At 39.9% G+C, this 22,369-nt stretch overlaps 2 protein-coding genes across 2 annotated transcripts; both read left to right on the top strand.

Moving 5' to 3' along the window:
- Positions 1 to 5,465: 5,465 nt before the first annotated feature.
- On the top strand, positions 5,466 to 14,804 carry gtf3c5 (general transcription factor IIIC, polypeptide 5). The gene is made up of 11 exons (XM_061801046.1): positions 5,466 to 5,795; positions 6,778 to 6,976; positions 7,214 to 7,412; positions 7,579 to 7,765; positions 9,103 to 9,207; positions 10,054 to 10,168; positions 11,027 to 11,107; positions 11,437 to 11,525; positions 11,732 to 11,814; positions 14,135 to 14,277; positions 14,570 to 14,804. Exons 1-11 carry the CDS (start codon positions 5,592 to 5,594, stop codon positions 14,728 to 14,730), a joined length of 1,566 nt encoding a protein of 521 aa, XP_061657030.1. The 5' UTR covers positions 5,466 to 5,591; the 3' UTR covers positions 14,731 to 14,804.
- A 1,653-nt stretch (positions 14,805 to 16,457) lies between these two features.
- LOC133490680 (bile salt-activated lipase-like) lies at positions 16,458 to 21,329 on the top strand. Its single transcript, XM_061801045.1, has 11 exons — positions 16,458 to 16,568; positions 16,815 to 16,962; positions 17,203 to 17,322; positions 17,725 to 17,922; positions 18,112 to 18,242; positions 18,467 to 18,574; positions 18,656 to 18,770; positions 19,487 to 19,673; positions 20,090 to 20,293; positions 20,818 to 21,027; positions 21,125 to 21,329. The coding sequence occupies exons 1-11, from the start codon at positions 16,503 to 16,505 to the stop codon at positions 21,303 to 21,305; spliced, it is 1,668 nt and encodes a 555-aa protein (XP_061657029.1). The 5' UTR covers positions 16,458 to 16,502; the 3' UTR covers positions 21,306 to 21,329.
- Positions 21,330 to 22,369: the final 1,040 nt, after the last annotated feature.

Below are 22,369 nucleotides of genomic sequence, written 5' to 3'. Positions count from 1 at the left end.
GATGAGCTGAAGCTGTGGTTGTTCTGTCTTTTTCCCTGCTGGGTAAAATCCATCTCGCGTGTTAGTCTAGTAAAATGATGTGATCAACTCTGTCAATAGACCTCTTCCAGCTGATTCTGGTTTGGTTCTTTATTGTTTGAGCTCACTCGGTTACTCTGGAAAGGTCACAAGCGTGCCTTTAAAATGAAAGCAGTTGATAAGGGGTACATTGCTTTGGAAAATCTCTGCAATCATATAGCCTACTGTATGTGCTTACCTTAACTGCACTCAACTCTACACTTCATCACAATCTATGTACTGGTAGTAAAGTGTAATACAGAACAAGAAAAGTAGACTGGAAACTTTCAAATCACGCACACACAAATCACAACACAATCACAATGTCTACTAAAATAATATTCTGTTTTACAGAGCATAATGAGATGTCTTTACAATATTTCCTGCTTGCCCTAATTAGCTACATGAGAGTGGCTACATATTAGACGATAATTACAAACACCAGAAAGGCAACAGATAGGTTGATGAACATACTGTTAAATTAATACTTTAAAATTAAGATCTGTTATCTTTGTAGACAGAAACACTTTTTAATCCACCTGCTGTATTTCACAAGGAAGGTGTGATGCTGCACTCAAATCAGAAACAAGCCCAGTGAAACAATGGAAAAAGTTCAATGTAGTCCTTCTCTTCTATAGCTGTAATCACAGCTGGAAATCAGAATTACACAAACCATCAGGTGAGGCTTGGTTAAAGTTTGGCCGAGCACATCTCTGTACATCGATTGTGCCGCTCGGTCTTAAGAGTGCGCTGGGGTGACTGGGATACAGGGATTAACTAATAGGCTGCGAAAAAAGGGATTGATTGCTTAGTCAACTGTCACCACACCCAGCCAGCGCGTTGGATTTACTTTAACAAACAGTCTCACCACCTTCCTCAAACACCAAACCAGTTAGCACTTTAAGATGCTTCAGGCAAATCTGATCATCACCTAGGTTTGTTTAATCTGAGAAACAGGAGGGAAAATCGTGGAAGATAAGAACATTAAACGCAACCAACCACCAGCTGTTTTCACGGAAGCATTTTTTAATCCGTGAAATTTCTACTCAAAACGTTAAACCTCATACTGAACTGGTACCCACAATTGGTGGCAGACATGGAGGCAATTCAGCATTGTTGCCTTCCACGTCACAATAAAACTTGTTTTACCATCTAAATGAATCTGATATGAATGTATTCAGCTGGTTGAAGGCCGATCCAGAAAATAACTACTGTAAAGGTGTTAATGAGAAGCGCTGTACTCCAATTCACGTATATAATTCTGCAGAAATCAGTGTCTGCATGGGCAACAGAGCAGATGTGGAGGCTTGCTGTCTGGCAAGCAAATCTGAGGTCATTATGCAAAATTTGTGGATATCACAGAGGAAACAAGGCCCCCTGTGTCTGTGTAACAGTTACAAGGCTGCAGGAACATCCTGGTCTGAGTGGGACCGAGCTATCAAAATCCAACACATGTAACCAACAGAAAAGGGAGGAGGAGGGCTCATTGTGGGTGGGGTGTGCAAACAGGACACAGGTTGTAGGGGAGGGGTCCCACATAGCCTCAGGAAAAACGGAAGAAAATGTGAAAGATGTGCAGCGTGCACCAGAGACATTCCTTTGTCACTGCTGGCGTACAAAGCTTCATGCATAAACATTAATACAACTGTTTTGTTATTAAAGCGTAAAAATGTGTTGGAGTAAATATAAACTCTGCTCATATGGATGTAGGCCCACTACGCCCCTTTATATTTGCAAATGGCCACCAGTGTTATCAAAGTTGTAAATATACTGAACTTGTTTTCTAATTGTGCAACTCCCTGTCACGCAAAGGTGCACTTGCAACGCTGCAGAATACTACTTTTAAAACCGTGTTGTATATTATTTTCAAAGTTGTTTTATGTATTTAAGCAAGTGTCCACATTTCTGAGAAAATAAAAAAAACATTGAAAGAAGGAAAGGACAATTGCACCAACAAGAAAGTGGCACCTCACGCTGACTGTAACTTTGTCCCGCCAACCTGCTACATTCACACACGACACCCACATCAGCCCAGGGTTTGGAGCATAAATGCAAATTTGCCTTGCAAATATTCTCCATGCAAATTAGCAGTTCCCGGCTTGTGCAACCTAACGTGCCTGCGGCAAATTCGTGGAACGCATAGCCGGAAATCCGAGAGAAACGTTATCGTTCAGAAGATAGGGTCATAACAATTGCGCAGTGTTGCTAGATAGCGCCACCTGAAACAAATTTGACGTTAATATGACAGTTTTAAGGTCATAGAGGAATCTGTTTCTATTTGTCAGTGTTATTAATATAAATACAAAACTGTCATCAGATTTCCTCCATGTGACCAGACAACGGAAGTTTCTGTATGATCACGTCTGCTGTCACATATGTACAGATGTGATACTGTTTTAGTCACTGTTGTGGCCCAGCATGTCCACAGATAAGTGCGACAATGACTTTGCTTAAGGACACCCGTGTGGTGTCATTAGAAGAGTGACAGCGAGATGAAGATCCAAGTTTCCTGTGTAGTCACTGCAGATGATTGCCAGCATGACAGAGAAATGCAAGAATGAATGAACATTGAGATCGACATAATCGTCAATGATCAATAATGCAGGCTGAAGCATACATGAATTTTATTCAATAACCTTTAGGACCCATTTTTCACATAGCACAAAATACTATTGAAATGGGCCTCATAAGCTCCATCCATCCATATTCTATGTAGCGTCTATCCTTAGGGTCAGTGAGAAAGTAATAATGGCTATATGTTGACCTATAAATCCAATTACACTTAATGTGTATTAAAATTATCATTTACCAATTACAAATACATCTTGGAACATCTATTTATGCCACCAATGTAGAGTATAGTGAAAGGCAGAAAAATTAAATGCTCTCCCTTTACATGGCTGAAGACACAATCTGCCTGACATCAACAGAATAAATTTTTTTTTGTCAGTTTTGTGTTCATTTAAACAGGCTCAGATTCCAAACAAGTAAATTTGTGTGTAAATGGAGTCAAAATCATTATTATTTCTGTTTTCGTACTTTTTCCCAATCATTTTGCATTGTGGGGTGTCGGGAGATTGTTCTTGTGTTAAATAGATGCCTTGGCTCATTACAAGTTGGGAAGTATAGTATAGTATAGTATAGTATAGTATAGTATAGTATAGTATAGTATAGTATAGTATAGTATACAGTCATCCAAATTTGTCTGTGTGACCTCAGACCGACACACACCAAATATGGGCAAATTCATAACATTTTACCTTCCTCACTTCCAAACAGCCAGCTGCCGGATTTAAGGCCGGCCGTCGAAAAGCTGAGACAAGTCATCGGGGAGCGTGGGTGGTAATTGAGAAGCAAGCGTAGGCCAAAAAAAAAACAAACAAACAACAACAAAAAAAATGAAATCTGAGTGTAACAGGCTCTTCCAGTGACAGCCAGGCAGCAAAGTGTTTCTGATAATGCTATCATGGTCTCCACACACATCAACGGTTAGACCAGGCCAGTCAAGGGACAGGGTGGAACGAACAAGGCTTCGAGAGAGATAGCACCAAAAGACGTAGGGGTGTCAAGCATTCTCGCGTAAACTAAACTAAAAGTGTACATCATCATGTCAACGTGTCACCACAGCACACAACTGATTGGCAGTCAGTGCCTTTGTCAGCATCTTGACCAATCCTGCACCCATCCCCCAATTCTGACACAGAAGTCCAATGTCATTTTAACTTTAGTGTGTACAATGCATTTTGGTTGTTCTCTAAAGTTAAGTTTCAGACTTTGAATGCTCAACTTGTTTAGAGGGATGTACACTACAACCTCGGAAGTGTCAAAGGTTAAACCCGTACAGTACAATGATTACAGTTTTAGCAACTTTAGCTAAGTGTGTTCTGAAAGTCAATATAACTGTTATGGTTACTCTATATATATAACAGCACAATATAGTATAATGTCCTTTTATTAAGTTGAATATAACTAAATCTTTTTCATTGTTATGATAACACTTTGATGACACTGGGCTGGATAGTTCATGATACTTTTGCCCAAGAGCAGGAGTGTCAAACTCGTTAAAAAAAAAAGGGGGTGGGGATTTGTTACAAAAATGGATTGCAAGAGATCAACTTTGTCAAAAATGACGACCCCTTAACAATTTTGCTACACATTTTATAAATCAACATGACGTAGGTGTGATTGGCTTGAGCAGGCAGCATGAATCTGACACCGGTGTTCTTCAAAATAATCATATAAGATGATAGAAAAGAGGGTGATGTTCTTCATCAAGCTGTATATATTTTTTCAGTGTTATCCTTTACAATACCCCAGGGCTACTAAAGGAAGTCCAACTTGAATGAAAGCAAACACTTTATCTCTAAAATATTTGACTATATATAAAGAACATTTTGATTACCAGGTAAACATGTGCACAACTGTTTCTTTTCTCTGAGTGATGTGAGTGTGTTGACAAATTCCAGGAGGGAAGCCACAAATCCTATTTTCTGAAATTCTTCTGTCAATAGAAGATGACACTCCGCAGATTCCATGGCTTAGACTTACGAGAGTGTCAAAATTGTTTTTGTCACGCGCCACATTACAGTTATGGTTTCCTTCAAATAGCAATTTTGACTTTGAACTCATATAGATGTGTAATCACCTCTTCATATTTTTACCCATATGTACACAACAAACTGATGGATGAGTGCTTTTGAAATCAGAAAAACAAAGGACAAAAGTTTTTTGAACTATCATTCAAGCTGTAAAATAAATGTGGTAACAACAACAGCAACCAAAAGCTTTTTCAATAGTTCAACATTATTTAGTACATATGGCAATTTGAAATGTTGTTTTGCAATATGTCTTGATAAAAAAAATGAAAATGAAATAGATTGATAAATTGAAAATGAAATAGATTTTAAAACTGAAATATATATATATAGTTTAATTTATAATTTATTGATTTGTAATTTAAAATCTGTTTGATATAATAAATTGAAAACAAAGTGTATTTGACACGTAGGGAAAAAAATGGCATTCATTTAGAATTTTTTTAAGGTTGGCAACGCCATCGTGTGGCGATTCATGAGACGATGACGTTTTGTTTTAGTACAGTATTAAATGCTGGAACTGTTCTTTTCCAATGTTAGAGGATTATATATGAATAGATAATACATGTGAGAGGTTTTATACATGAGTCATACAGTAACTGAGTATTTGTAGTAGTATTTTGATTTGATTACATTATATGTTACATATTACAATGATTACATGTATTGCGATGTTTATGTTGGGGGGTAAAAAGAGTAGAAATATAAAAAAATAGCACAATGAGAATAAATAGTATAATAATGTTACACGCCCCCCATAATATAAGGTCAATCGAAGGTCAATTTAAAAATAATTACCACGGAACTATTTCACAATAAGCGTTTCTAGCCGGATGTATTTTGCTCTCGCTCGTCATACATGCAAACTTGAACTGGGGAAGGCATTTGCTTAACGCTAGTTTTCTTTGGTAGCTTGTTTTATGAAATGCAACATTTAGAATGGAGGATCCCAAAGATGTTCAGTCGGGGTTCTCCCTGAAAGAACTGACCATTTCTGGCGTGAACAAGCAGGACAATGTGTCAGGCAGCTCGTCCACGTTGGAGCTGCGGGGCAAGAACCTGGTTTGCGTGGAGTATCCAGGGTTAGTTTCCAGCGTGGACAAGATGCTAGAGACACTTGGTGGTGAAAAAACAATTTCAGAAGTAAGTGGTTGAGCACTAAAGAAAGACTGAAACAAATTCTCCCCGTGCGTGGGTGGGTTTCCTCCCACATCCTAAAAACTTGCGTAAATTGGAGTGTGAGATTGGCTGGCAGTCAGTTCAAGGTGTACCAAGCCTCCTGCCGAGGATGGATAGGCTCCAGCACTCTTGTGAGGATTAGCGGCTCAGAAAAAGGATGGAAACAAGTAATCACGCTGGCACGGGAAGTACATGCAAACTCCACGCAGGCGGGGACGGGATTTGAACCACGCTCTTCGGAACATTGAGGCCAACATCCTAACAAGTTGCGCCCCCGTGTATGTAATATATGTGTCGGGGGGAAAAATAGTATCAAGGGAAAGAAGTAAATTTATTCAAAATTCGTTTCAAAAGGTGAAATATTTGAAAACTTTGTTTAATTTGTGACGATTATAAAAAAAATAAAACAGTCACGAGAACAAACCTGAGATCTGTGTGCCTGCAGGGTTGTCAGATGTATGTGACACATCAGAATCACCTTTATCTGCCCATTATGTCAAAGACACGCAAGGAATTTGTCTCCAGTAGTTGGAGATGCTCCACACTGACAGCAGAGAGCCATCTAACAGAAAATACTTTTGACACATAGAAACATTTAAACACAATATGGAGAGTCACTGGGTAATGAAATGGGTTAAAAGTAAGAATGAATAATTGGTTTTGAATGTTCATTTTGTTGGTGCGCTGGTCCACATAAGTAGGTATGCATTAAAAAAAAATGATAGACCGTTACAGTTTCAGAACTTGTTTAAATTAAAAATTGGATGCCAGTGCCAGTGTAAAGGTTAATCAGAATCTTCACAGAAACAACTATCATAACAGAATCCTTGCATCTACCAAAACATCACTTAAGGGGAAAAAAAACAACTTTGGTTAGCTAATAAGGAAATTGAACACATAAGAGAGGTCAGATTTGTCAAACCCCCCCCCCCCCCCCCCTCCACAGACATTCAGTCAACCAAATCTGAGGCTAGAGCTACGCTATCGACCTCAAGACCCTTTCTGTCATTCCCTGTGCGGCAACCGCTTCTCGTCCAGCAACCTTCTGCTACGGGTGAAAAGGAGAGTCCGGAAAAGAGACTCCAAAGTTGCTGACATCAGCATGGAAATACTTGGAGTCATTGGAACAACATACAAATTTCAAGGTTCGACTGTACAGCCTTGCCTGTCTTTTTTATAAATTATCCTTTTTGTTTTACAGGTTTGTGATCATTTTAACACTGTTACACATCTAGTGAACTCCAAAACAAGTGCTACAATGTATACACAATGTAAAGAGATGAAAGGATAATATTGCTACCTTTTGATTTCAATGATTTATCAAGGATCAATGGGGCTATGTCCCCATTTTATACTGTGCAAATTCCGTTTCTCTCTTCCAGGGATGGCAGATTACCAGTGCCTTGCCGTGCATTCTCAAGACGGAATGCACACATCTTTGTACAACAAAATCATCCTTCGGAAAACCGAGAAGGAAGAGTTTTTTAAGCAGCCCATGCCGTATTTCCTTCCCCCGGCCATCTTCTCGCGACTTGACAATCCAGTAGATTATTTCTACCGACCTGATGTTTCTCAAAAGCAGTAAGTGCGCGCCCACGTCTTCTGTTTCTCGACTAAATAATTTAATCTGCTGACCTCTTTTATGTTTTTCCTGATTATGTAATATCTGTGTCATGTATTCTAATTTAAATGGCAAATGGTAATCAGGATTGACCATTGTTCAACTTTTTCTCGTTCATTTGTACAGACCAGGAGACATCCACACCAAGACAAATTTTATTGGTTTCAACAGACCCCGTCGGCCCCACAACGCCCTTTTTGTCAGCTACACTGATCCTGTTGTTCCCACCGAAGCTCTGGAGGCGGCTAAGATACACTGGACAAAAATTTGCTTGCGAGAGAATGACAAACAGGCCCAGGAAAAACTAGTCGCTGTAAGTTAAAAATTACATTTACATTCTAATCAATGTTATGAAAGAAATAATGTCAGTTTTTTTGGGGGGGGGAGTACATACTCCACAATAGTCATAACACCATTACACTCTTTGATTAAAATAATTACATTGCTTAAACTCAGCATGGTGGAGATCAGCTGGTAAAGCATTAGCCTCACAGTTCTGAGGATTCGGGTTCGAACCCGGCCCCACCTGTGTGGAGTTTGCATGTTCTCCCAGTGTCTGCGTGGGTTTTTTCTCCAGGCACTCCGGTTTCCTCCCACATCCCAAAAACATGCAACATTAATTGGACACTCTAAATTGCCCCTAGGTGTGATTGTGAGTGCAACTGTTTGTCTCTATGTGCCTTGCGATTGGCTGGCAACCAGTTCAGGGTTGTACCCCGGCTCCTGTCCGTTGACAGCTGGGATAGGCTCCAACACTCTCCACGACCCTCGTGAGGATAAGCGGCAAAGAAAATGAATGAATGAATGGATGGATGAAAATGCTTGATCTCTCATGATCATGTTGACTGCCACCCATTCCAATCTCATGCAATGGGCCGTCTTACTGGACATGTGCAGACTTGAATCATTAAGACGGCAGCAATGTAAACTTACAAATAAATAAATGGTTTGGAGAAAAATCAATCCAATAAACCAATCAATCAAGTGTTACCCCAGTTGAGCAGAGAACATGAGGAGGAGTAGAAAAAAAATATTTTTATCCAACTACAATCAGCTTCAACCTTTTTGATGATGACAAACGTGCGTAGCGGACAGTGACAACAGCAAAACATGTATTAAAATGGTGGAAATTCAAAACTGTATGAAATGTCTATTGATCTTGATTTTGAGGATGTTTAGTTGATCTTATCAATTAAACATATTGACATCATGAAAATAAAATAAAAAGCAGGGACAAATTGGTTTGGTGTTTTTGTGACTTTGTACCGCATACTCTGTCACGACGGTATCAGTTATGATAAGCCACTTAGAAATTTTATATATCACCGGTGATCATTAAGGCCGCGGGTGAGCTAGCGTTGGACGAGAGGCGGCATACACCCTGAAATGGTTGCTGGCTAATTGCTGGGCACATATAGACAGATGACCATTGCAGTCACCCATCCATATACTATAGCGCTTATAATTTTCAACACTCAACATTTGCACTAACTGGGCTCTCACACTGTATGCATGAAAGTCAGGCGAGTGCACCACAACACCATCAGTGACATCGTTTTAGTTGCAATATTATATAATGCCAAGATGGCATAGGTTTTCCATAATTTTCCTGGGTTTTTATCTTATCTTAAAGCCCAATTTTGTTCTTAGATGTTTGAGAGCCGGCCCATCTGGTCCCGGAATGCTGTCAAGGCCAACGTTGACATCCATCCAGAAAAACTCAAAATGCTTTTGCCTGTCTTGGCGTACTATATGGTGAGTTTAAAGGACACAGTGTACTGTACCTGATAAAGAATAAACATCATTGTGCACATTTTTCTTTTTTTTTTTTTTTTTTACCTCCACAGTCAACCTGAAATAGACGTGAAAGACAGACAACAGTAACTTTTGCTGAAGCCTTTTTAATATTCATTTCTATCCACAATGTACATATTATTTATTCTGCATTTATGTGGATGGATACTTTTAAAACGTTAAAGTGTTTACTGAGTTTGTGGGAGTGTTTGTCATTGTGCTATTTTAGTTTAGGGGCATTTTATCAGAGGTAATTTGTGTGTATGCTTGAAAAGTCCATCTACTATCTGAGCTGCTTATCCTTACAAGGATCCCAGGAGCTCTGAGACATATTCCACGTTATTTTGTCTTTTCATACTGTATTCATTGACTGAATCGAGCCATTCCAACTTCAAAATCTTCAGGTCATTCCTACTATTCCTGTTCCCTAAAATTTCACATATTCAAAATTAAAAATTCCAAATAATGAAAAAAAAAAAGTATTTTGTTCCACTTCCACATTTGTTGACAGATTCAAACAATAATACCGTCTATCGATATTCCATTGTCTAGTTACATGTACAAAACTTCAACTTCATATAAAAGTGATCCTAGTAAATACCTTCCCACATTTAATTACGAGGCACAAAAAAAGTGGATTTTATTTGTGGTATTTTTAGAGTTCGACGGTTGTTTGGATGTTTTTTTTTTTTTAAATTTGTATCATGAACTGCTCTTACATGGTTTAGACTCAATGTTGTAAATTAGGAAAGTCCTGTGCTAAGTAGTAATTTTATGCAATAAAATATCAGACCCCGTTTTTCCTAGGTGACCGGACCATGGAGAAGTCTATGGGTGAGGTTTGGTTATGACCCCCGAAAGACAGTGGAGTCCAAGATCTACCAGGTGCTTGACTACAGGATGCGCTGTAGCACCAAAAGCGGTAATGCAAGAGCTTGAATGGGAAAGACATTGGATAAGTATAGATTTTTGAAGCATAGCAATCTTGAATAGAATTGTACCTTGCATGTGTAATGCCACTCCCAGTTGAGGTCTAACAAACAATGCAAAATGCTATTGGCGTGCTAATGATTAGCATCAGGAGTTGTACTTTTAGAAGCAATGGATATTTGAACACAAATGGTGGTGCAACACACTTAGACATTATGTACCCATACTCACAGGCATACATATTCTTTATTCTCAACGAAAAATAAATAACATAACAAACATCTTATTGAATCACTTAGAGCTGTAGAAGAAGTCCATTATGTTTGTTTCTGAATGACTGTACATTATTATACTGCCTCTCGGTGGCCAAACCGGGCATACAGGAATGAGCAGCACAATAAATTGGATTGGAGCATTCAAATATGATACTTAAACTGTTTCATTCTTTATATTCTAATGAATTATTACTCTGTTTTTATAAGTAAATTACAATACTATAGAGTGCGATTTTTCCTTATTAAAAAAAGCTACCATCATTTTGGGGAGGGGGGCAGGCTTGAATGGATTATGGGCAATTTTGCCATTCATTACGTTGGGGTAACTTGATATACGATGTGGTTTAGTTACAAGCGTTGTTACAGAACTGATTAAACTCTTATCTTAAAGCTCCACTGGATGTAATATAATACTAAACATTAAATAAAGAAGCAGATTGAGCATCTTCAATTATGTAAATTACAGATTTCATTTTTGCCCCCCCTTGTATATGAAAGTACACAACTTATTACAAATTATGCGTACATACATTGTTATATATTGATTTTTGTGTCTCTCTGTCTTGCATGTTTAGCATATGTGTTGTCCAATCTACTGGTGAAACCAAAAAGGAGTACCATGAACTACAACCTACCGATTGTAATCAACAAAACCGGTCAGTGAATGCACTTCTTCAATTTCAGGTTTTTTCATCATAGTTACTGTAGGTAAGAAGCATTGAGGTGGATTTCAAGTTGACAGTAAGTGCTTATCCACATATTGGGGTGGGGGGGGTTTAGCCACACTGAAAAACAGGATACGGTTGTCAGCACGTTAGTTTTTCCTAAACTTTGAGGCCGAAACAAATGCTGGAACGTCAAAGTGTCAATGTTTTCTTTTCCAAATTCTTTACACACAATTCTTACCTGTACATCATCTTTTCCGAAGTAGGTTCTTAACTGACTTATTCACGCTTGCTTAGTTCTCCTTCATCCTGGTCTCCAGGTCCAACTCCAACCAGTGTGAGAGAACTTCCAGCTCAGGAGGGTTCAAGCACCACTCGAGATCCGGTCCAAATTTCTCATCAGCTAAAGGTCAGTCGATGTCATATCAGCGGGAGGTGTTACATGCCTTGCAAATTGGATTGAGCGCGTTTCCCAATTCGAAGGCTCTCTTTTGATTTCTGGAAGATTTTGTACATTATTTATCTTTTAAAAACAAGATTCCTTGTGATGGTTGAAATGAAAACCATGTTTAATGAAAAATGGTTTCTAATTTCTGCAATGTTTGATTTCTGTAGGACTCCTCCTATATTTTCAGAGAGGGGATGCTACCTCCTCACCGGCAGATGTTTTACCAGCTGTGTGACTTGCATGTGCCAAGGTAGACAGCATGCTCCAGCATGTTTTTTGGGCGAACTTACCCTTGATTATTCATACAAAAACTTTTGTGGCGAGATGCTGTTTACAGTATTTACAATATTTGATGCAGATATGTTCTCATCCAATCAATTTCACTGCAGCTTTCTAAGATTTGGGATGGACAATCACTGAGAGAGCTTTAGATCCTGTGTATGGCGGTGCCCATTTCTGCTTCGGCACGCAATAATTTTGCCAAACTGGGAAAAAACACGGCATTAAAACAAGGTGTAACAACAGCTCAGCCCAACATCGTGAAACCTATTTACAGTATGACCGTCAGTAAATGCAGATGCATTAACAATTCTAGCAATAACTGCTAAACCAGTCCAAGCAAGCGGCATAACTGCTCAATCTGAATCAGTGGCCTATGAAGCCCAAAGTGTCGGGCCAGCACCACTGAGGTAACGCCGGTGCTTCTGTGCAGTCACATGGTCATTGTTTAACACCAGGCTGCACATCTACAGTAATTCGTGATCAACTTCATCAGAATTATTGTTGACTTACAGATTACATTGTATATCTGCGTGCTTAGCTGTAGCCTGTGCGATGGATGGATAGATGGATGGATGGATGGATGGATGGATGGATGGATGGATGGTAAGGATGATAAAATCGGTCATCCAGGATTGGCTCAGAGTAGAACCGCCGCTTCTCCACATTGAGAGGAGTCAGATGAGGTGGCTCGGCCATCCGATTAGAATGCCTCCTGGACAACTCCCCGGTGAGATGCTCGAGGCATGTCCCACCAGGGTATGTGTGTATATGGTATATTTATGGATTAAATTGTTACTATAGAGCTCGTGCACGTGACATCACCATATTCACGGCGCCATATTGCTCATTTGAGAACAATGTGTTGAAAAAAAAAAAAACGCAGGGATTCGTCTCCAACATACACGGAAGCGTGTTGTGACCAGACGTTAAACTTCGGTAAACCTCTCCCCTTCAGATGTTTTTTTTTACTATACATTCTTCTCAAATGAGCTCGATGCGTATTTAAAAAAAAAAAAGTCAGTCACAGTGATGTTTACGTAGGTTTACGTGTGACTGCAACACGCTTTCGTGTATGGGGAGCTAAAGCCTATCCCAGAGATTTAATTCCTTTTCTTAAATACGCATTGGACTCATTTGGGAACAATGCATATTTAAAAAAGAAAAAAAACGTCTGTTGCAAAGAGGTTTACTGAAGTTTAACGTGTGGCCACAACACGCTTCGTGTACGGAGGAGCCAACTCGCTATCTTTTTTTTTTGTTACAAACCATAGTTAATGAATGCGAGTTTGTGTAAAACCCGGGGTCATTTATTTAAATATTGGTATTTGTATTGAAAAAACTCTGAGTGGCTCCACCATATGTCGGATTTTTTCTTAATTGAGAACAGATCCAGCAATGAAGTATTTGTATGCGTCCAGACTTTTGTACGCTTTCAAACTCTTAAATGTAAATCTCAACGATTTACCCACGAGATACACCTGTAGATCCAGTTGTCCAAGACAAGCGGAAGCGGGTTAGCAGTCCAATTTCTTATCGGCGAAAACATCAACATAGGCATTAAATATGGGTCCTGTACACCAGTGATTTCCAACCTTTATAGAGCCAAGGCACATATTTTACAATTGAAAAATCCCACGCCACACCAACAAAAGTAAATCTCACCAAGAATGGATCGATTAATTACTGTATGTACATCTAATAGAAGAGGATCTTTTTTGTTCTGTCTGTCATTGTGCCTCACTGGCATAAATAGATGAATAAAGATACATTTCTTGGAATAAATGTTTTTTAGCAATTACATAAAATTGGATAACTTCCCACGGCACACCTGAAGAGCACTCACGGCAGACTAATGTACCACGGCACACTATTTTGGAATCACTGCTCAATGTCAAGTGTCTCTCATTATTTCACGTCCCTTCATTTATTATCATCTTCTAAATGTTCAACAGTATCGGACAAAACTCTGGGCGTCGTACTATAAGACATATTTTCTCCATATTATCTCCAACCGACTTAGCGTTGAAGAATGCTTTGCTCGACCGTCAATATGGCCAGTCACTTGATTTCGGTGACGTAGGTGCACGAGCTATGAGCTCGTATGTAGCTAATCATCACTTTTTGTGGTGTGTCAATTATAAACATAAATTTGCTAGTCTCTGTCAGGCTTGGTTCCTCAACCCACAAATGCCATATCTTAAAGTTGTGTCACAACAAAACATGAGGTCCTCACAGATCACAGGATTTATTTATTATTATTATTTTTTTTTTTTGCTATATATGTCCAGTATCCAGGAAGTCATTAATCAGAACAACGGTACGGAGCAAGTATGCGATGAGCGGGATGGCTGGTGTGCTGTCGGCACTACAGACAAGCTGAGGGACATCATCTCCACCATGGTCAGGAAGATTTTCAGAGCACATAAAGCATGTAAGGAAACGTACTACGAATTGGAAGTGAATGTCATCTTTTGTAGTTAACTGCAAGTCTGATGTTAACCCCAATAGACAATATTGAATACTTTACCTTATCACAACAGCATTGACATGAGTTTTTTTTTTCCATCTCAATTCTGCCCTTTTGCAAGGTGGTTCATAAAGCTGAGGAAACCTACGTGTAATTTTTTGGAACTTCACTTGGATAGCGCAATGGTCAACTGTACAGTATTTTGAAAAGACTGTGAGCTAATAGAACTTTCCTTCAAAAATATTTCTTCCCCCAGCGGAGCAAAAACTTTCCAAGGAACCGGCGCACACGGTCCGGAGTTCAAAAGGCAATGGTGAGGATGATGAAGATGACGAAGATGATGAAGATGATGATGAATATCAGCCATCAGAAGGAAGCGAAAATGAGATGGAGACAGAAATACTGGATTACATGTGATAAAAGATTTGATTTTGTCAATTCTTTATGCTTTTTTCCATTTACATACAAATAAACTTTTCACTTTTATTGCATACAGTGTTTGTGCTATTTGGGATCATTTGGAAATAAAAAAATGTGCTTGATTCGCATGAAGAAAACTCCAATACTGAATACACAAAAATAAAAAAAAATGTGGTACCCGACCATAAACGAAACAGACAAAAATGGTAGTCTTTCCTGGATGTTTTTAGGTATTCACAGCAGGCATATACTGTAGTTTATCTTACTCAATGAGACTCGTGCAACTGTCACAGGTGCTTTGGCCCTCTCTTGAGAAAACCCCTCCAGCTATCTCCAGTCAGCATTTTTCAGCTCCCTCCACAGATGTTCAATCGGTTTTAGATTCGGGTTAATTGAAGGTTACCCGAAGAGTCAAATGTTTTGATCTTAGCTTTAGTACTTGGGTGATGTTTTTTTTCCCCACCATATTTTGGGTTATTATCCTCATTGGAGACATTTTGACACAGGGCAGAACATTTTTCTCCTGAATCCATTGATAGTCTTGGGATTTCATTGTATTGCATTATGTATGTTGTTCTTTTCTTTCTATAAATGACACAAACAAAATAAATTAGGGGTACCTTTGTTTGGGAAGAACAGAAATCCTTTGTGATCACTGGAATCAATTATATATATATATATATATATATATATATATATATATATATATATAATTATTTATTTTTAGCTTAAATATTTAAGTGGGGAAAGTAGGCAAAAATATAAGAATTTGAGAAGTGGGCCAATATTAATTCTGAGTGCACGTACAGAATACAATACATACAATTCTGAAAGGTATTGTCTGGTACACACACAAGATTGCTCATCACCAAAAGAACACGAAACTCAGTGAAAAGCCTACTAGTACCTTGGCGTTATAAAATGGTTCCAGCTGGGGCTGCACAGTGGAGATCAGCTGGTAAAGCGTTGGCCTCACAGTTCTAAGGACCTGGGTTCAATCCTGGCCCTGCCTGTGTGGAGTTTGCATGTTATCCCCGTGCCTGTGTGGGTTTCCGGTTTCCCCCCACATGCAACATTAATTGGACACTCTAAATTGCCCCTAGGTGTGATTGTGAGTGTGACTTTTTGTCTATGTGCCCTGCGATTGGCTGGCGACCAGTTCAGGGTATACCCTGCCTCCTGGCTGTTGACAGCTGGAATAGGCTACTGCACTCCCCGTGAGCCTCGTGAGGATAAGCGGCAAAGAAAATGGATGGATGGTTCCAGCTGAGACCTGCTGCCCATTTAACATGAGTTTGAAACACAAACACAGCCACGTGGCAATTATAAGAAGGTGTGCAAACTTGTGCAACCACATTATTTCAGTTTTTTTTTTTTAATGGGCCCTATCAAAACTAATTAAAAAAAAAAAATAAATTCAATTGTACAGATTACAGGTCACAACACTGGTAAAGTGCAAAAATGATTGTCTTTTCCAAACTGATTGGGTATTCTGGGTCTTTTTTTCACCCAAAACCACATTTATGGTCCTAGTCAAAAATAATTTGATCCGACACGAAAATATGTGCGGTGAAGATATGCTGTTAATCCCTGATCAAACTGTGAGTGTGATGATTAACTTTGCTGTGTGACTTAGAGTTAAAAACACAGCTGCGTCAACTTTCCTTACTACACATCACTACAAATGCAGGCATGTTCATAGGTAGGCCCGGGGGAGGGTCCACTTTATAAAAGCCCAGTGGCCAATCACCGAGGATCTCACTTTGGTCATGATGGTGAAGCTGGGGATCTTGGTTGCTGTTGCAGTGTTTCTGGAGACGGTGTCTGCTACCTCTGTAAGTGACAAAATGTCGTTGTTTCTACATCTTATCTCACACAACATTGATGGATGGAAGATAAAATGATATACAACTCCAATTTTCTTGCAGAAAGCATCATGTGTCTGTTGCACCGTAAATGGTTTGCTAGATTGGGGCAAACCATGCAGTTTTGAGAGCAAAAGAGTCATTGCAATAAAGTGGTCTTAAATGTTGATGGACTTCCAGGACACATCAATGTCTAACGGTTATTTATGTCTTTAGCTGGGGGTGGTGTACACTGAGGGTGGCATGGTCGAGGGAGAGAACATCCGTCTTGGGTTCCGTCACCACATGGACATCTTCAAAGGTGTTCCGTTCGCCGACATTCCCGGAAGGTTCGAGAAACCAAGGCGCCACCCCGGTTGGGACGGTGAGTTCATTGGGCGGCAACTGATAAAAGCCATCGATCAAGTTTCATTATGGATGAAATTATTTCGGATGGTTGACTGTTAAACTTTAAACTCAACAATCTCATTGAGGCATGTAAAAATGAAACATCTGCCCCACATGAATAAAGTCATCGTTCCTTAGTAACGTTGTTTGTATTGACCTGTCCAAAGAGGTCCTTTTGTATGATTAAATCGGCAAACTTTCATACAACTCTGATCAGGTGTTCTAAAGGCCACAGAATACAGGAAAAGGTGCCTTCAGGTGAACGTACTCATGACTGACACGAGGGGAAGTGAGGACTGTCTCTACCTTAACATCTGGGTTCCTCATGGCCGATCAGGTGAGAAATGACAAAAGCCCATAAGCAGGTAGTGTGCCAAAATACAAGAAAAAAAAAAAAAAACAGTTCACAGGCCGCATAAATCCTAATTTTACATACAGTTTGTCAAGTGGGGAGAACCAGGAAAATCATAGCATCATTTATTCAAATAACCATGAGTTATTTACCAAAGTCGTCTTTTTCAAAAACATGAAGAACCATTTCAGATTTCTTGTATATTTGTGTATATCATTTTAGAGCTCTGAATACTGTACAGTACTGTTGGGGCCCTCCCGTATTTTTTTTTTCACTTTGAAAGTCATCTTGAGGCTTTCTTTTGGGGGATTATATTGTATTTGACACCAGTGCCCTAATGCACGTCATATTTGACCCCAATGAATCATCGCTATCTTTGCTCCCTAGTGTCAACCAATCTACCGGTCATGGTCTGGATCTACGGTGGCGGCTTCCTGGCCGGAGGGTCGATGGGTGCTAACTTCCTGAATAATTATCTCTATGATGGGCAGGAGATTGCAGCTCGAGGGAATGTCATAATAGTCACGCTTGGATACCGTGTGGGAACTCTGGGCTTCCTCAGCACTGGAGACTCTAGTTTACCAGGTACAGTACTAAGTCCTCTTTGTTTGTTTGTTGTTGATGCTAGCAACAGGTAATAGAATAAACATATAGAGTATATATCATATGATCCCTCCATCAATTTTCCCAGCCACTCCACAATTATTATTGTTATCATGATTATTATATTTTCAATCGCATGAAATGATGTTGGAGGTGTTTGTGGTTCGACAGGGAACTACGGTCTGTGGGATCAGCAGGCTGCCATTGCCTGGGTCCACAGAAACATCCGCTCATTTGGAGGAGACCCAGAGAACATCACTATCTTCGGAGAGTCTGCAGGTGGTGCTAGTGTGAGCTTCCAGGTGGGACGCTTGACAGTTTCTCTTTCTGAGGCCTTTGGAGTTTTTTGTGACTGTGTGTGTGTGTGTGTGTGTGTGGTGTGTGTGTGTGTGTGTATGTGTGTGTGTGTGTGGTGTGTGTGTGTGTGTTGTGCCGGCAAATGCCATTTAGCTATTATTGTGCCGCTATCTGCACCTAACAAAACACATTTAAAGTTCTCCTTTTTATATACATTGTCCCCTCACAGACCCTCACTCCCCACAACAAGGGGATCATCAAGAGAGCCATCTCCCAGAGTGGTGTCGCTCTTTGCCCTTGGGGTGTCATCAAGAACCCCCGAAAGATCGCAGAGGAGGTACGCTGAAAATTTTCTTGTAGAATGCTTCATAGTTTATCTTTTAAAACAGTGACAGATGATTCCCGCCGATTTGCTCAGATTGCTCTTAAGGTCCAGTGCCCCATTGATGACCAAATGGCTGCTTGCTTGAAGATGACGGATCCTGTGCTCCTCACAAAAGCAGGCTCTCTCAATATGAACAGCTCACCTGATGGTAAACAACATAGTTTTTTTTCTTTCTTACTTTGCTCACGTTTATCCACAGTAGGGGTATTAGTGAGCAGATGCCTGAGCAAGCTGACTGTGGGGTGCACTCCGGACGGGTTGTCGGTCCATTGTAGGGTACACATAGGCATATGACCAATTTCTAGAGATTTTTATTCCAATGTTGTTACCATTAGGGGTTAGCTATGATCACAAAATTTCAAAGTTTTAAGTTCACATTTTGTGTCTCTGAATTTTACCCTCCATTCTTAAGGGGCCTGTACAACTCCTCACATTTCTGCACATTTGAAGACATCGTGGCTTGCTCTGGGGCACCCCGGCAGTCCTTTACATTTTCTGACGGCGGCATGTCTTGAAACTGAAACTCTCCGTTCCATAGTAAAGTCCTGACAGCTAAAAATACTTCTATTGTTTTTTTAAATACCAAAACCAGGGTTACCAAAGCGCAGCAAGAATAGCAAAGATAAGAGCATTTTGGGTTTTTGTTTCTCCTTCTTTGGCCTCTTTACCTGTACCATGTCCCTGCAATAGTGTGTGTTTCCTTGCAAAACTTTCCCAAAAGATTGCAATAATTATCGTACCGTGATTTTGATACCATGACAAAACCAAACCGTTAGATATACAGTAGATATCGTTACATCCCCGGTACATTTGCTAATCAGTTCACAGGATTAAAAGTGTCTAAAGTGTTTCTCCCTCCTTCAGCCCCCCTCGTAAACAATTTGATCCTGTCAGCTGTCGTTGATGGGGATTTCCTGCCTGATGAACCTTCCAAATTGTTCCACAACGCTGCTGAAATCGACTACATCGCCGGAGTCAATGACATGGATGGACATTTTTTCACCGCAATAGATATTCCTTCCATCAACTCCCACCTGGTTGCGACGCCTGTGTAAGCATTTGCTCCAGTTATGAATACGGAGTGAGGTCTGAAAATATTTTTCCACTGAACTTTGACTTCAGGCAGTTATTGGCTCGAAGAGATTTTTAAATTAATGCTGCCTCTTTTTGCTTCACAAGCAGCCCATATCGCTATTGCTCATAATTACAGTGTTATTATGGGACTGTTGCGTTGATGTCAAACCAAGATATTAGTATATGTTCACCTAACAGGCGTTAGGATGCTTGCATTCCATTTTAAAATGGGTCCCAACCACAGGGTACAATATAAGAACCTTAACAGTCTGCTCTAATACTTTCTGTATCTCTCTCCCGTTTTTTCTTTGTTTGTTTTTGTTTTTTCGTTTTGCTTTGAGTGACAGGGCGTTGGCTAACCTTGCTTTCCCTCTTACTATCTCCTTTTGCCAGCGAAGACATGAAGACGCTTCTGGCTACATACACTCAAACCAAGGGCAAGGCCGGCCTGGAAAAAGCATACAGCTTGTACACTTCAACATGGCCATCCAAACCCAGCAAGGAGGACATTAAGAGAACAATTGTGGACATTGGAACAGATTACATCTTCTTGGTTCCTACACAGGCTGCCCTTTATCTTCATGCTGCTAATGCCACGTAAGCCTACAATTTTGCTCTATATTTGTTTCTTGTGAGGGTCTTGAAATGAATGGAAATACAATTAATCTGGTCCACTCTAAATTAAAAACAGCAAAAATATTCTGAATGTCTATAATATTGCACTTTATAAAACACAGATAGGTTGTTTCAACTGGGCGTGGCAATAAACAGTTTGAAAGTTTAAAAAAAAAAAATTATGTAAGAATTTCTCCCTATCTGAAGTGGGTTAAGTTCAATTCACTGCCACAGTGCAGCGTACCTCAAATTTTTGCACACAAGTCAAAGCAAAAACTGGCCGAACGAAAGCTCGTGTCTCGAAAAATTCTCAAGACAGGTCACACATATTTCAAAGCATGACTGCAGATGGATGGATGTTTCTTATGGAATAACCCTAAATGGCAATTTGTAGCAGTTTATGAACTGTAAAACAATTCCACTGGATTAGATGACAAAGACAATCCAAACACACTTTTGTACATTTTTTACAATTCTTTGGTTGTTGCTTTCTTCCTTCATTTAAGATCTGGTCGCACCTACTCCTACTTTTTCTCTGAGCCCAACCGTATGGGCGGCATCGGTAGGCCGTATCCCAGCTGGATGGGAGCTGACCACGCTGATGACCTCCAGTACGTCTTCGGAAAGCCCCTCAGCACCCCACTGGGATACTGGCCTCGCCACCGAGATCTTGCTCGCTACATGATCGCCTATTGGACCAACTTTGCCAAAACTGGGTATAATTATTTTGACCAAACTACAAGGACAACTAATTGAAAAAAATCAATACTTCTCCCTTATTCATTGGCTTTGTTGTTTTCTTCATGTCCACAGAGACCCCAACAAAGGAGACTTGAGCGTACCCACCACTTGGCCTGAATTTACAAATGGACACCAGTACCTGGAGATCAATAATAAGATGGATAAGAACTTTGTAAGACAGAAGATGAGGATGCGTTATGTACATTTTTGGACTAGCATCTTGCCCAGTCTACCAATAAACATCTCACAATAAAGACAAATACTTACATTGGTAATGAATCAGTTGTTATCTTGTCCATTGATTCTGTGTATAGCATACAAAATATTTCAACAAACGTAAGTCAGAAAAGATAAACATTTTAATCATAGAGTCTACATATGAAAATTAAAACCCTTCAGTATGATGTGATGCACTGACACACCACTGTGAAGTGATAATGAATAAATATTTTCATAACCGTTTCTTCTCCCTGATTAATTTTTGTTTTTAAGCCTTCCAAATTATTATAATTGTATTGTAATTGTAATTTTCTCACGATGGACGAGTCATGTGAGAAAACATGGACATTCCCAAGAGCACTATAACGAATTCAATCTTATTATATAAATCAATTTCTGACAGTACTATAATGAAACTGAATCATATACAATGATAGTCATTTTTTTTTCCTCCCATACGTGAAGTCTATCACATTTCTTTCCAAACTGGAAAACAAAAAGATTTTTGCTCGGGAAATCAATGGGAGGAGTATGTGCGTTCAACCTGACAAATTGCGTTAGCCCTCCTCTTTCAGGTCCGCAACTGCTCAACTAAAGGAGCCCAAAGGATAACAAAGCATCGTGTGGAAGCCTGCTATGATCTCAGCCAATCAGAGAAAGGCGCTTTTACAGTGATATTTGCATTAAGTGTACACTGGCTCCGATTCGCTCCCTTACAATTCCGATTAAATTACGTTTTAGTCGCATTGCAGGGATTCCATTTCTAGCCAGATCTATGTAGACGACAGGCACAAAGAAAGCTGAGTAAAAACAGAATAAAAAAAGTGGAAGGACGCCAAGGTGTTTGAATTGCTGCACGCCTACCGGCATCTCATCTAAGGCAACGAGGCTCATGATCGGGTTTGTGAACGTTATCTTCAAGCTTATGGCCACCGAGGGGTCCCGGCTTGCGTGTTACAGCAAGCTATCCACAATCACCTCAAGGGAGATCTGAGCCGTCGTGGGCCGCCTGCTGCACGCGAGCTGGTGGAACAGCACGCAGTGCCCGAGAGCACTAAGGCAGTCTCCCGAGGATACCGGTTCTAAAGAAACTGTCCA

Source organism: Syngnathoides biaculeatus, chromosome 17 (assembly GCF_019802595.1).
Source record: "Syngnathoides biaculeatus isolate LvHL_M chromosome 17, ASM1980259v1, whole genome shotgun sequence".
NCBI lineage: Eukaryota > Metazoa > Chordata > Actinopteri > Syngnathiformes > Syngnathidae > Syngnathoides > Syngnathoides biaculeatus.
The sequence above is the reverse complement of the archived record's forward strand: the minus strand, read 5'-3'. Positions and strand labels throughout refer to the sequence as shown.